Raw genomic sequence first — 16167 nt, 5'->3', positions numbered from 1 at the left:
GAGTCAAATCAGCAGAACCCTGGACAGCCGTGTGGAAGACGGCACCCTATCTCTTCTTGCCCCCTGCAACCTGAATCCAGGCCTACCCAGGTCTGGGAGGAATGTCAGGTTTTGCCTGACTCCGTGATGCTTACTTCCTCTTGGGCAGCCACTCACCTCGTGCTCTCACCAGCCTTTCTGATTGGCTGTAGGAACAGAACTGGAGACAAAATGGTCTCTTCCTTGAACCTCTGTTCACTATAATGATGATGCATTTTGCTTTTACCACTTTTAACCCCATACCAGTTATAGTGCCCATCACAAGAATAAACGCTCAGGAATTGTTTGTTGTCACACACATATGAAAGAATGAAATGCAAAAGTTTTACATTCTCAGAGATGACAGTGGTAAATGTTGATTGAACGTGTACCAGATGCTGGATAATTCACATCCCTTCATCCTTGTGACTTGACAGTCACCCTGTACGTAGGCACAAATCCTATCAAGGAGATGCTATTATTATCCACATTTGTAGATCAAGGAGTTACGCTTAGAGCTAATAAGAAAACAGCTCGGGATCATATAGGTAGTAAATAGCAGAACTGAGATTATAACCCAGGGCTCTGACACTCCAGAACTCATGCTTTTAATCTCTATTATAAACTACACAAATTTCAAACTTCCCACTTGTATTCTTTGTTTAATACAGTCTTAAAATTATTATACTTGTTAGCATAAATTAAATATAGCAATTTGAAATAAGGAAACATGAGAACATACATGGATATATCAAAAATGGTGCTAAAATAATTGTTCTTTGATATGCCAGAATAAATGAGCTTAGACCTTTACCTCACACCGTACTCAAAAGTTAACTCAAAGCGGATCATCATTCTACGTGCAAGTGCCAAAACTATCAAATGTCTAGAAGAAAGCAGAAAATCTACATGACCATGGGTTAGACAAAGAGTTCTGTGATATAATGCCCAAACATCCATAAAAGAAAAATCTAGTTAGACTTCATCAAAAGTAAAATGTATGCTTTTCAGAAAATACCACTTAAGTAATTAAAAGGCAAACCCCAGACAGAGAGAAAATATTTACAAATTATATACATCTGATAAAGCACTTGTATCCAGGATATATAAAAATCTCTTAAAGCTCCATAATAGAAAGGCAGGGGACATCTGGCTGGCTCATTACCAGAGCATACAACTCTTGATCTCAGGGTCATGAGTTCAAGCCCCACATTGGGCATGGAGCCTACTAAAAAAAAAAAGAAAGAAAAGAAAGAAAGGCAAGCATCTACAGGCATCCTAATGTTTAAGATGGTCAAAACATTTGAAAGATATTTTATCAAAGAAGATATGCAAATGGATAATAAACATAAGAAAACATGCTCGACATCATTATTCATTAGGGAAATGCAAATCAACACCACAAGGAGATGCCGCTTCACTCTCACCTAGGGTAGACATAATCAAAGAGACAGATAATAACAAGTATTGGAGATGATGTATAGAAATTGGGACCCTTATATATTGATGGCAAGAATGTAAAATAATGCAGCCACTTTAGAAAACAGTTTGGCAGGCCACAAAATGTTACACATAGAGTCATCATATGATCCAGTGGTTTCACTCCCTCTGTACCCAAGAGAAATGAAAACATCTACACAAAAATCTATATACACGTTTACAACAGCATTATTCATAATTGCCAAAAAGTGGAAACAACCCAAATGTCCATCAACTGATGAACGAATACAAAAAATGTGGCCTATCCACACAATAGAACACTCTTCCACAATAAAAAGGGATGAGGCATTAATACGTGCCACATGTGAATGAACCTCTAAAATATTATGCTAAATGAAAAACAATGGTCACAAAAGAGCACATGTTGTATAATTCCATTTATATGAAATGTATGAAAAGATCATATGTTGCATAATTCCATTTATATGAAATAGGCAAATCTATAGAGACAGAAAGTAGTTAATGGTTGCCTAGGGTTGGGGAGGTTGGAGGGAAATGGGTACGCTAATGGGTACGGGGTTTCTTCCTGGGATGATGAGAAAGTTCTAATTTTAAATTATGGTGATAGCTATTCAAGTCTATAAATATACTAGGATATTGAATACACACTTCAAGTAGATGAGTTTTAAGTTATGTGAATTATATCTCAATAGAGTTATCTAGAAATAAACACAAGATACCACTTCACAATCATTAGGATGGCTATAATTAAAAACACAGACATATGTTGATGAGGACGTGGAGAAATAGGACTTCCAACTCCCGCTATCAGCACAGAGCTTGCTTGGGATTCTCTCCCTCTCTCTACCCCTCCCCCACTCGCATCTGCACTCTCTCTCTCAAAATAAATAAATAAACTTAAAAAAAAAATTAAAGAACTCTTCTTAAAGGGTGAGTTTTACTGAATGTAAAATTAGACTTTACTATATGTAAATTACACCTCAATTTAAAAAAAAAAAAGAACATACAACATCATTGAAAAAAATCTGGAAATGTCAGCTAATATACCCACTATTTATTCCTACAAGATATTTTATATTATTCCTACCTTAGTTATTTTATGATGTTTGACTTCAGATTATTCTTCCAGGATATTTCCAAAACATTGTTGATCCTCAAAGAAGTTCTATGTGGCCCAAAGTCATGATTTTCCGCATTCTTTGAAAGTCATTTGCCACCAAAACTGCATAGAAATCTTTGTAGAAGATGAGCCTCAGCCTCCAGATTTCCAGGCTAGAAGGACTCTTTGCCATTTATAACATGTAATGGCTTTTCATTCTGTAACTATTTTCATTCTTTAATGTACTGATAAAAGAGTGGTTTTTATTCTCTCTTGTTTTCTGGATATTTCATCTTTTTCTAACTTTTTAATGATTATCTTAATTCCATACTCTTGCTTCCTTTTCATTCTTGTAGAAAAATGCAAACACAATGCCTAGAATAGTGTTACCAAAAGGGCCCAGAAATATAAAGTGCATAAAGAGAAACCTTACTTTCTAGTAATGAATGAGAAGTTTCTCTGTCTTTTCTCCTATAGAAATGCTTTTCTCTTTTAAGACATCCAGACATCTGATCAAAATAGCACATTCTGTTCTAAGAAGTTTGGCTCTAATTCTGCTGTTTGTACAAAATTTTTTGAGCTATAAAAGCCATAAAGATAACAAATACACCATTTGGTGCTCAACTATTTTGTTATCCACAGCCTTACCAACAATAAATGCTACTTAATATCTTTATTTAGCTACTGTTTGGCCAAAAATAAATGCCCCTTACATTAAATGCTTTATGCATATTTCCCCTTAGTTTTCGTTACTTTTTATTCTTTTTGTATCATGAAATTAGTAAATGTCCTGAGTGATGAAAACGTGGTTAAAATCCATCCTGCATCTAATAGGAGGAGTTAATTCTAAGAGTCAATACGACCCTGTGTCTCATTTAGCCAATGTGACATTGGCTCCTGAAACCAAGATAAGGAACTACATCATGCCATGTTCAGAGCAGCACTGGATTTGGATTCTGAGTGGCCCCATCGTTTATTTCAATTGGAAAACAAAGGAATTCCCAAGAGACTGCTGATGTCCTTTCTAGCTCTAAACTTCTCTGAAGATGCCAATTTGATCAGTGCTGTCCCATCTACACACCACACCTATCATCCTGCGTCTTGCTCATGGAAAACCAAAGTCAGTGAAATGTTCTTAAAATGTGCCTATGAAGACGCGTTGCCAGACAGCAAAAGTGTTTCTACAGCCATGCAGATTCATCAAGAGTGTGACGTACAATAAAAAGTCTTCATTATTCTCATGATTTCCCACATTATGGACTGATGCCTACTAAACCAGCTTCTGTCTGAAGAGCCCAGAGCCAGAGCCTAATGGCTGCAGGCTGATAAGTTGGAAAGGGAGAGGAGTAGTGCCTGAGTTATCATAGCTGATAGTTACTGAATATTTACTTGATACCTGACCCTTGCCATTTGCTCTGTATGCATCATCACATATAATCATCACAACGACTCTGAGGGTTGGATGTTATAATCCCCATTCTACACGTGAGAAAAACCGAGGCTCAGGAAAGTTGGCTACCACGTACTAGGAGCGGCAGGCTAGGATTTGCACCCATGTGTCCCTCTATCCATCCAAGCCATCACTCTTAACCACACTACCATACCACCCCTCTGCAGTTTCTGCATTTTTTCTGCCTGTGGAGTCATTCAAACTTCAAATATAAACGTTGCTTTAAAATAGCCACTGCTTTAGAACTCCCTCAGAGAATCACCCTGTTTATTGGGGGTGACAACCATTGACTCAGCATCTTCACAGTCTTTGAAAATGTTTCACTCAAGATCTAACTCAAAAAATAGGTCAGCAAGGAGAGTTTTGCTCAAATAGGGCACTCCTGTGTAGAACTCTTATTTAATTTTTTTTTCTAGGAGAATCAGCAGAAAACACGCTAGGGAAATCACCTAAGTACGTAGATGGATTTATTTATTCAGCAAATAGGTATTGAGAGACTACTAAATACAGGCTGTGTTCTGTGGATTAAGGAGACCGTAGTGATCAAAGTAGGAATTCTGCTTGCATGGAACCTCCTTTCTGATGGAGAGCGGTGAATCTTTGCTCTGTGAGGTCAGGATAAACTAGTTCAGCTAGCCAGGCTCTAGAGCAGGCGTGACCACCAACACAAAAATAGCTCCCAACTATGCTTTTAAGTTCATGGAAACTAAGCTATTACTTACAAATCACAAAAGGTATTTTGAAATGAGTATATCCTAGGGGCGCCTGGCTAGCTCAGTCAAAAGAGTATGCAACCCTTGATCTCGGGGTCATGAGTTCAAGCCCCATGTTGGATGTAGAGATTATTTGAATAAAACTTTTAAAAAAGAAAGAAAGGGTCACCTGGGTGGTTCAGTCGGTTAAACGTCCAACTTCCGCTCAGGTCATGATCTCAAAGTTCATGGGTTTGAGCCCCACGTCACGCTCTGTGCTGACAGCCTGGAGCCTGCTTCAGATTCTGTGTCTCCCTCTCTCTCTGCCCCTCCCCTGCTCGTGCTCTGTCTTTTCCTCTCTCTCAAAAATAAATAATAAACATTAAAAAAAATTTTTTTAAAGAAATAAATAAATTTATTCTATTCCCTAAAAAATATATTCTTGCATGCTACTCTGGCCTTCTGCATTTTTTTTCAAAAAATGATGAATGTCATAGAGTAGGCCATTGAAAACCAAACTGAAGGTACTATCTTAAAAGTTTCAGAACTGCAGTTCACCAACTCCAGAAAATATATAGAGCTTTTAAAAGTCCCGGGAAGACAAAAAAATTTGCTCAAGAGGATGTAGGAGCCTCCATCTGAGACTGGACCAACTGTCCAAAATAGACTTCATCAGTGTTAAAAGGCAAAGACCAAAATAAAACATAATAACCATCCCCCATCATTTTTCAGTAATGATGTACTATTTGCAAAGGGATTTTCCACAAATGATCACTTAGTCCTCCCAACCACTTTGTAAGGTAGGTACTATCATCCCCGCTTTAAGCATAAGAAAGCAAGGATTGAAGACATTACACAATTGGTTAAGTTAATGATGGGTTAAATTCTTAACAAATGCCAGAGCCGGGTCTTGGACTTCTGATTCTGTAACTGATGGTTTCTCCACAGTTGCCTTCCTGATTTACAGTTGTGTGTTACCAAGCCCAAAACACCCCAAATCAAGTTTCCCATGGAAGTAATAGTCTCAAAGTGTTCAAGAGTGGGTTACAGACACTAGGAGATGTCAAAGAAAAATGGGAACCCTGGATGTCAGTCCTTAACCTTCAGTTGTTAATCCAAAGGCAAATCGCTACAGGATATGGTACCATTGTCAGCCCCTGGCCTCTGGAGCCAATGGCCGGTTGGCTTTTATAACTCTCTTCTGCCTCCCTTGCACAGAATTATTAGATACCATATAATGACTGCACTCAAGCCCTCTATAGCTCTTTCTTGAGATTATGTGTTTAACCCTGGTGTGAAAATTCCTGATCTCTTGGGTCTAAATATGATTAAAGTGTGAACTCCTCTATGGCAGTGATTGTGGCTTACTCTTTTTTATCATCTCATCACTCTGCACAGCATGGATAAGAATTCATCAGAAGGGAGTTGCACTGAAATGTGGGTTTGATGGTTTGGTGACTTCAGACACTCACATGTGTCCCTGCCATTACATTTAGGTTGGCGAGACAATTGGCATTAGTGAAGAGATTATGGGCCTGACCATCTTGGCTGCTGGAACCTCCATCCCTGATCTTATCACCAGTGTCATAGTGGCCCGGAAGGGGCTTGGGGACATGGCTGTGTCCAGCTCTGTTGGAAGCAACATTTTTGACATCACTGTAGGGTGAGTAGAGATAGTTTTATGAAGGTGCACACACCAGCTCTATTGCTGTCTTTGTTCTCTGAGAGGCTGTGGAGATAAAACCGGGATCTTTGAGCCCAAAACTCACCAATACCAGTAGAAAGTAATGGGAGTACCATTCAAGTTCGCTAACTCCATTTTCAATTTTCAGAGACCTTAATGAAGAATAAGTTATCCCTAGATAGGCAGAAACACACGCCAAGTACAAAGTGGATGTTGTAAGAAATACTTTAAGAATTTTGCTTATATAACGGCGTTGGCTACAAGTTATGAATATTCAGCATTCAGGTATGATGGAGATAGTTTTACTACATTTTTTCCCATATCCTAATTCTAATTAAAGTCCCCACCAGCCTCGGATGAGATTTGGATTATAAAACAGATTGGAACAAGCAAAAATATCCCATCTCCTTCTTTGGAAAATGCTGGCAGGTTTGGCGTTATCATTTATGTATGCTGCTGATAAAGAGATTCTAAGTTTTTTGAAAGTCAGAAGATGAGATCTGTTCTTATGGTTAAGCAAATGGTAGTTCTCAATATGAATAATCTCTAAAGCGGATCAGATTGGGGTGGGATGCTCTTATCTCTGTCATGTCATGTAACTTGTCAGAAGTAAAAGCAGTCTGATGCATAACCCTGAATGAGAGAGAACCCCTGAGAAGGTAAGACATTGGGGTGTTTTCCTTATGTTCCCAGAACTGGGCTCTTGACACTTGAATTTAGAAACTCACTAAAATGGATCTGCTGTTTCATTGAACGTCTTGAATATCGTTCTCTCTTGTATCTTTGCATTACCCGTGTTTTTCACTCAGTGTCTACTTTGTGCACTATAAGTACATTTTTATCCACTTAAGCCAGACAATGATCCTGTGACATATGTATGATGATCCCCCATTTTTCAGGCCAGGCAGCTGAAAAGCACAGAGTTCACAAAGCTAGTAAGTGAGACAGCTGGGATTTGGACAATGTGTCTCTCAGCCACAACACTGTCTGCATTAAACCCTGCCCTGAGCTCCCCCTGTCTTAACCACCTTTGAATTCCAAAGGTGCCCTCTGCTGCCATTATTTCCTTCCTTTGCAGGCCCCTCTCACATGAGATTTGTCCCTGCTTGTCTGCCTGGAAAACTCCAACTTATCCTACCAATGTCAACTCAAATCTCAGCTTTCCTCATTCCCTTGGGCCTGACCAGGGGGCTCCTGCTCCTGTGTACTCTCTGAACATCGTACTCTTGTCATGGTCACGTTTATCAGTCTGCCCACTAGACTGTGAACTGCTCAAGAGCAACAGCTCCCCAGAGCCTAATACGATGCCTAATGCATGGTGGTGCCTTGACAGACGTTTGCAGACTGAATGAATGAATGTGTGACGAATGCCTTAAAAGGTGTATGTTTTAAAGGAAGGGCGTCTCTAGTAGAAAGTGTTTCTTAGTTCCACTGCTTACACACTTAGACTAGTTTTCTTGGTCAGTCTCTTCTAAGAAGGAAGATAAGATGTGCTATAGTACAAAGGGAGAAAATCTTACAAGTAGGGAAAAATTATAGGACGTTTTTGTCATGTTTTTGAAAAATAAGTAGTCTAGGGAATTGCAAGATGTTTTTTGTTCACTGTTCTTAAATTGGATATATAGTAACAGGTTAGATGAAGGTTTCAAGATACCCCCTAACCCTACTACCCAGAAGCAACATTTAATTTTTGTATGTTCTCTTCCAAATATTTCACAAAGTTTTCCAAGTCAATATTCAGTTTTGTCCTTTTGGAGGGCTTTTGTTTTTCTATTCCAAAGCCGTTTATGCCTGGCACAAAGTAGGCATCTATTATTCAATTAGTAAATCAGCTATTTTTCTAGGTTCTTTTATAACCCTCATAAATAACATTTTATCACTTCAGAATATTTCATCTTGTTGGTTTTCAGTTTAGCCATTATTTTTTTGTTTTTTCCAATTTTCTGCTATGATGGGTGTTTCCATGAAGACCTTTATGCGGAAAATATCTTTTAGCTATTTTTATTAGGATAAACTCCTTCAAGAAATATTAATGAATTAAAGATTATGAGCATTTTAATGGCTGTTGATGTATATTTTTTAAAAAGTCCTTTCTCAAGACTTTATACCAATTTATGAACTTGTTAGCAATATATTGAATATAAAAGGTATTTCATAGTCTTATTGGCATTTTCTCTATGCTTATAATATTAATATACACTCATGGTAAAGGACTGAGTAAATACATATAGAGCATAAATAAAAATCAATGATCATTCACCACCCTGCTTTAGTTCATATATAGTTTACATTGCTGAAAATGCATTGCCATTTTTATGTGCATCCTTCATTTTAAGCGTAGAATCATATCTTGAGTATTTGCCTACATCATTATAAGCGTATGATTTTTAATGGCTACATAACATTAACTTGGCTTAATAGTTCGCTATTTAACTAGTTTTTTGTTATTGGAGATTAAATTTTTCACTCCTCAAAACAACACTGAAATGATCATTTTTCTGCATGAAGTTATATCTGCCTTTCCAATATTTCTTACGCTTGATCCCTGGCGATAGAATCTATAGGTCAAAAGGCATGAACAAAATGTAATTTTTTACTACAAAGGGCTTCTACCTGTTTGTAGTGCCATCAAGCACAACTTCACGGGAACTGGGTTTGTATGTGTGCATGTCTCGCTTAATAAGAATACGATGGCTTTGGTCTTTCTCTTCCTAAGAGAATGCAGGGGTGGAAGAAGCGCTCCCCAGGACAAGTCCCTAGTGGGGGTTTTCATTTTTGAGCACTCCACCCAACACACACACCCCCACTCCCACTTTTCCTGACTTTCCATCACTGACGGGAGGTTGCCAGGGCTGCCCCCTCCTGCTGAAAGCTGGAACTGCACCATGTTCCCTGAGCTGGCCTGTGGAGCCCCTCCCCTTCTGACATCTTCGTAAAGTGAGCACCTCCAAACCAGGCTGTAGTGGGCAAACCACCTGTACTGACTACTGTGGGGCGGTTGTATCGATCACTTCACCTTGGCCCAGGTTAACATATGTACCCAGATGGGGGCCTGCGTGCGCCAGGCCCTGGGTATTCAAAGTTACACAACTCGTGGGCTCTGCCTTCACATGCTCTCTCCAACTGAGGAGACCAGATGTGTCAACTCACTACCCCTTTCATCTCATTATTTCTCTCAAGATATCTTCTTTTCCTTTGGAGAACGTTGTGTTTCACCTCTTCTTCCATATCCCTGAGGTCAGGCCAAAACTGAATCTCCCTTAGCCAAAGGCTAAGGCTCTGCAGCAGCCTCACCCAGCTGGGTGGCTGGGTCCTTGTTTCCCCAGCCAACGTTCCATCATTAGGCTCAATGGATAAAACTGCATCTCACTCGGCCACCTGGAGAGGCCCAGGCAACATGAGTCCCATGTTTTCGGCCATTTTTCTCTTGCTCAGAGTCCTAACTCACTCTCAGGGATGCATCTGGCCATTAGCTTTTCTGATGTCTTCCAGAGTTGCCACTCTGGATAGAAAACAAAAGATGTTACCAGATTTTTAAAAGTCAAATGCCAAGGGAGAAAACAGCTTTTTAAAAATCACATCACAAATGTAAGAAACCGTCTTCCTCAAATATTTCAGGAAGACCACTTCTTAGTGAAACGGTTGTCCCATCTTTTCCAGAATAAACCTCAGACAGCTATATTGTATCATGTATCATTTTTCACTTGCGTTAGATCAGTTGAGTCAGTGCTATTCTCTGTCTCCATTCCTAAAAATAATGTTGCCATTTTCACCACTGATGTCTATGCCTTTTCTCCATTTGTATTTTCCTTCTCCTGCCCTGTACAGATCTTCCAGTCCACCTTTTCGGGGGCTGAGAGCAATTTGAACCTAACTGGGAAAGAAGCACCCAATTATTTCAGATCACATCCAGAAATCACCCGCAGTGGTCACAGCTCCGAGCTTACTCAGCTATAGAACAAATTCCCTCTTCTCCCTAATTCAGTCAGGAAGTAGATACAGGTTTCTGAAGTTCACGTGACTTCCTTATGTGATTTCCTGGGCCAACCGCACACAAGGCATAGTGAACCCAAAAAGACACCCTTTTCAGATTATGGATTCCAGGAAGCTGATGCCGTGTCCTGTGCCTTCTTCAACGTGTCTGACTGCTACCCCCGTCTTTCCTCACAGGCTTCCACTGCCCTGGCTCCTATATACCATCATTCACAGGTTCCAACCAGTGGCTGTCAGCAGCAATGGCCTCTTCTGTGCCATTGTCCTCCTCTTCATCATGCTGCTCTTCGTCATCCTCTCCATTGCCCTCTGCAAATGGCGGATGAACAAAGTGCTGGGCTTCATCATGTTCGGCCTCTACTTTGTGTTCCTGGTGGTCAGCGTCCTCCTAGAAGACAGAATTCTTGTGTGCCCTGTTTCCATCTAGTAGGAAAAGCCATATCCTGAACCAACAGCGTGGATGGCCCCTCCCTGCCCTGGGTTCTAGGCTCCTTGACCTCTCCAGAAGAGGCAGCTGGCACACAGCCGTGGGCCTTTCAGAGCGTCCCTCCCTAGCGGATTTGAGGATGGATGGATTTACGCTGGGCCCACTCATTTCACGAGCTGCTGCCAACCTTGCCTACTGAAACAGCTCCACGCAAGAACCGTCCATTTTGGGGCTTCTCTCCGATTCACCACTGACAGGTACTCCTCGCTGGTCGGAGGTACATTCATTGTAATGATGCAAACAATGACAGAGGCTCTCTCTATATACACATACAAAATATACAAATTATAAATAGATGCACATGAACATACCCCCGCCTGCTCCTGTATTATACCTCTCCTTTCATACCTATAGAGTCATACATACCTGTATACAAACACAAAGAAATAAAAATTTTATATATATATATATAAATTTTATATATATATATATAAAATCATCACATATATATATATATAAATACAAATGCATCTTTTCAGGGATAGCTCTAGTATATTTATAACACCTATTTGAAGAGGGGCATCAACCTTCAGTCTGAGCTTTACCTCTTAAGTACACAAGAGGTAAACCAATAGAATCATTGCTGTGACCTTCAGCCTACCTTGGACTTATTGGGATCCTGCCGGGCAACGTGGATGTTTTAGAGGAATATGTTGCAGGAGGGAGGGCTTGGTGGAGAGGGTCTGTAGGGACCCTGAGCTGAGACTTCCAAAACATTCCCACCAGCCAAACAGTGAAGACTATTTGCCCACCCCTGCTGGGCACGCTGACCAAAACCCATGGGGCCACTTGGGACAGACAGAGGTAAAACCCAGACTGGGTGGATATTGCTTTGGAGGCAGGGGAGAGGTTACCAGGGTTGGGGTTTTTTGGATTTTTTTATATATATTGCCCCAGCATGCAAGTAGAAAATGTAACTGCAAACCAAATTAGTGCTCTCCTAGGACAACGAGACTATATAAACTGAACCTATATTGTTCTAATGCATGTCCCATTATCATCAAAAGGGAGGGGGCAGATTTAACTGTGATTGTCATTTAGGTGTATTTTGATGCTAAGGGCTCATATATCATCAAAATGCCTGCCAAGAGAGCCTGGGACAGGTGATAAGAAATATCATCCAGTAGAGGGGCTCAATGGAACTTGCCACCTAATGGGAATATAAGGGCATGGTTCTTTAAAGCATCTTCCAGTGCGGTTCACAAAGGGCTTCAGTGTCTAAAGAAATTATTATTCCTGCAATAGAAATAAACAATCTAATCTATAGTGCTTGGGTTGAGGCAGCTTAGAGATGTTTGGAAAGGCATCTGTGCACCCCGTGCACTGAGGAAGGTTTCTGAGGCCTATGTTTAGCGGTGCCAGGATGAGGGGGTGGGTAGAGCCCAAGCAAAACCTGTGTTTCTCCCTCCATCGAGACCCTACATGGGACTCTTGCTGGCTTAGAGAGTCCACTGAAGACGTCTTCACGCTGGCCTCAAGCCAGTCACTCCAAGGTTTTGATCTCCTGATTTTGCCAGCATTCACGCGACATTTTCATTTCGTTCACTCCATGCCCCCAAATTCTGTTTGATACCTTGTATGATTTCTCAGATCTGTGTCAATAGAAAATAAAACCGTCAGGGGGAAGAAAAGGCAAACTGAAATCGATGAGAAAATATAGATTTTCATGTCTCCAAGTCATGCTTTCCTTATAATCAGTTGAAAAAGGAAGTAGAGGATGGCCCATTATTCTGTACCCACCTTCCATCTCAGCTGGGACACACTACACACGACATGTGTTCTTGTCTCCAGTTTACCATGTCCCTGATACCTGCTATGATCCTGTCGTGAGCACATACCTCCTAACACAGGGAGACAGGATGCAGAAAGAACTCACAACCAAATAGAGAGGAAGGGAGACCTGACAGCCCCAGATCAGGCTCAGTATTCCTTCCACAGAACCCCAGCTCACTCCACAGAACGTGGCAGTAACAGGCAGTGTCCCTCATTGCTCTTCGCCCCCAAGCGAAAAGCACTTCTGAGTGGAGGCTCACGTGGGAAAAACAAGAAATCAAGATGGCTGCCACACAGGAGGCGAGACTTCGAGTCTCTCCAACTTTGCCAAGTCACGTGTTCAATTGTGTCAGAAAAACCTGCGTCTCCTTCATCAAGGGCAGGATGTTGTATTGAGGCAAGAATTTGTGCTATTTCCTTAGGGTGAAAGAGAATGGGTGAGTGAACTTCTTGTTCAAAACTGTGGTTGGTTTCCCTGTGCATTACTTGAAGGGGAGCAAACTGGGTCCTTGCATGAGTTACGTTTTATTGGCTGGTCTGTTATTCAAAAGAAGGTTTGAGTAGGGGACTGTAACTCAACTGCACATAAACTGTGTGAAACCAAAAAGGACAAGGGAGACCCACCACGGCCCTGTTCTTGGCCGGCACTTACTAATGTCCCCTGCCCCCTCACTCCCTCCCATTCATTCCCAGCTCACAGTGAAGACCCATCCAGGCAGCCACAGAGCATTTTACTCGTATGGGGCTCCATTCCAGAGGAGGTGTTGTGGTCATTGATGAGAAGTTGCACTTGAAAAGACCATGCTTCCCAGCCCATTCCCACCCCTGTGACGTGCACTGAGCACAATGTACAACAAGCAGTGTTCCCTGGCTGGCTGGTATGCAGGCACCCTTCCCCTGCCACTGCCTGACCCAAGCATGTGTCTGTGGGGTGATGTGTTGGGCCAGGGCAAATCCAGGGAGCAGTGTATAGAATGCAGCAGTGAATCTTTAAAAACAATCAAACCACTAACGTAATTATGAGAAAGAACTTTTCCTGAGCAGGTCACCTCCAACACTTCCCCTGCATGTCTGTGCATATACTTATATAAATACGTCTTTACGCCACATCTATACGTACACAGTCACGTCGTCATTTACATCATCAGCCTCTGACCCAGTCACCTTCAGGATTCAAAAGCAGGGCACATCAAGTTTGTCATAGTGAAGGAAAAGGAAAGTCACGCACACCAACACCCAAAGGGAACATTTCTTCCTGATCTTGTAAGACTTGTTCTGGGCACGTGTACATGCGAACCTACACATACGCTCCCTTCCCATATATTTTCCCACCTCAAGAGTATACAGTTATATACAGCCTATGGAAATGGCCAGCCATACATACCCCTCATGCTGATGTAGAGGAAAGAATACACAACAGAAAAACTTAGACCCTAGATTTTCTTTACTTTCTTGTAGCAAGGTATATAAAGTAATGTCAAAAATTCCAAAGCCAACTTCTTACTTCTCAATCCAAAATATACAAGCTGGGGGACCTGGGGGGCTCAGTCAAGTTAAGCATCTGACTCTTGATTTCCGCTCAGGACATGATGTCATGGTTTTGGGGATCAAGCCCCGTGTTGTGCTCAGCACTGACAGCCCAGAGCCTGCTTGGGATTCTCTCTCCCTCTCTCTCTAACCCTCCCTCACTCACACACATGCACTCGCACGCACGCTGCCTCAAAAATAAACATTTAAAAACAAACAAGCTGTACGAAAATGGTTCCATTTAGCCACAGCAAACCAAGCAGGTATTGTTTGCTGTCACCTCCCCTGTCGCTGTTGGCAGCACCTACGCAGGAGAGCAACCTGGCTCAAACTGAGAATGCCCAGATAGAACCTTCTAAAGTGCATCTGGAAATGCCCGTGCTAAATCCAGCTGCCCTCTGATCGTGACTAACTCCTGAAGAATTGAAGCTGGAGATTAGATGGTGTTTATGCAGTGCTCCAGGACCTAAGCTAAGCCCAGCGGTGACAGATCGGGAAGACACAGTCCATGTGCACAGTCTAAGGGGTAGGGCTGTTTATCAGTTTAGCAGATGCAGCAGCCTATGCTAGAGCCTTGCCCAGAAGATTATAAAAAGAGGCAGGGACTGATTCATATTCAGGGAAAATGCTTTGTAAGGCTTCTAACAGGTGTCACCTGACAGGGGCCATTATAATTTATTTTCTAGGAAAGACATGAATCAGGTGGTTTGGAGGCCTTTCAGCAAAACACAGCTGCCTCACTGATGAGACATTTGATAATATTAATGTACATCCATTCCTGGGCAGGGAGAGGGTTGGCAAACTCTCCACCAAAGCTCACAGCTCTTTCACTCCTCTGCAGCAGGGAGATGGGAGATGAGCTGTAAGGGAAGCCCCCCTCCCACACCACCTTAACCGAGAGCTAGCCAAGGAAATGACAACAGATAGAGAGCTGCTGGCCAGAGAGGCAGTTGGAGAGATGGGACTTGCGTTAAATGCTCAGCTGAAATTCCTGGGTTGGAACACACAACGAGTCTGATGACCCATCTGAATGCAAGCATTTCAGGAAACTTTGGGATGCTTTCTTCCCTACACCTACCAACACACACACATGTGTGCACACATGCACGCACAAGATTATGAGGATGCACCTGGGCAGGTTGCTACTCCAGTAATTCAGTGACCATATTATAAGTGGCAGCTCTATTCCAGAAGAAATAAAGGGTAACTGTCCTCAGGGTGATTTCTGGGGGAAATCAGCTATCTCCTGAAGGCTTGATACAGAAGCTAATGCTCATTCTCGCTAAGCCAGATCTAACGTAACCACCTGGCTTAATATTTTTAAAAGACACGTCCTCAATTCCTGAACCTCCCTCAGCAATATTGTCTTTAATTAGTAAGAAAGATCCTGCCATTAAAAGAGAATCAGTGTGAAAATGAAGCATAAGGAAAAGAGAGGAAAAATTAATTTACTACGATTCCCAAGAGAAGAGTGTCACATTGATATATGTCCCCATGTAATTTAAAATAATTACAGGGGTGCCTGGGTGGCTCAGTCGGTTAAGCATCCAACTTTGGCTCAGGTCATGATCTCACATTTGTGAGTTCGAATCCCATATCGGACCCTGTGCTAATGGCACACAACCTGCCTGGGATTCTCTCTCTCCCTCTGTCTCTGCCTCTATCCCACTTGCTCTCTCTCAAAATAAGTAAAATAAACTTTAAATAAAAATAAAATCATAAATTTCAGGCTTTTTCCAGCCAATTACAAGAATCTGCATAGAGTCCCAGATAAAAATATTTTCTCTTCTCAAGAAGGTGTTGGTAATGTGCCCCTGCTCCACTGTCTATTTAAGCTTAGCTCCTTGCCTCTATCTCTTTGTGTCTCTTTTTTAATTTCACAGCTCCATATTCTTTGAACTATGTAGCAAACAAGAAAAGCAATAAAACACCCTCACCACCAGCTAAACTCTATTACTTATCATTACAACACCAAAGTGTTTG

The 16167-nt window shown here is 41.5% G+C and overlaps 1 protein-coding gene across 3 annotated transcripts in view; it reads left to right on the top strand.

Moving 5' to 3' along the window:
- The window catches only part of SLC24A2 (solute carrier family 24 member 2), a 246277-nt gene extending 233000 nt beyond the window's left edge, over window positions 1-13277 (top strand). For 2 of the 3 annotated variants that reach the window (XM_043566820.1, XM_043566819.1), the window contains 2 exons: window positions 6217-6383; window positions 10575-13277. In XM_043566820.1, coding sequence (XP_043422755.1) covers window positions 6217-6383; window positions 10575-10824 — 417 coding nt within the window. In that variant the 3' untranslated portion in view covers window positions 10825-13277. The remainder of the gene's footprint in view (window positions 1-6216; window positions 6384-10574) is intronic. The other variant, XM_043566821.1, reaches the window with a different exon arrangement.
- The last annotated feature ends 2890 nt before the right edge of the window (window positions 13278-16167 follow it).

This window comes from Prionailurus bengalensis, chromosome D4 (genome assembly GCF_016509475.1).
Source record: "Prionailurus bengalensis isolate Pbe53 chromosome D4, Fcat_Pben_1.1_paternal_pri, whole genome shotgun sequence".
Lineage (NCBI taxonomy): Eukaryota > Metazoa > Chordata > Mammalia > Carnivora > Felidae > Prionailurus > Prionailurus bengalensis.
Note: the sequence above shows the minus strand (reverse complement) of the source record. Positions and strands in the feature narration are given on the sequence as shown.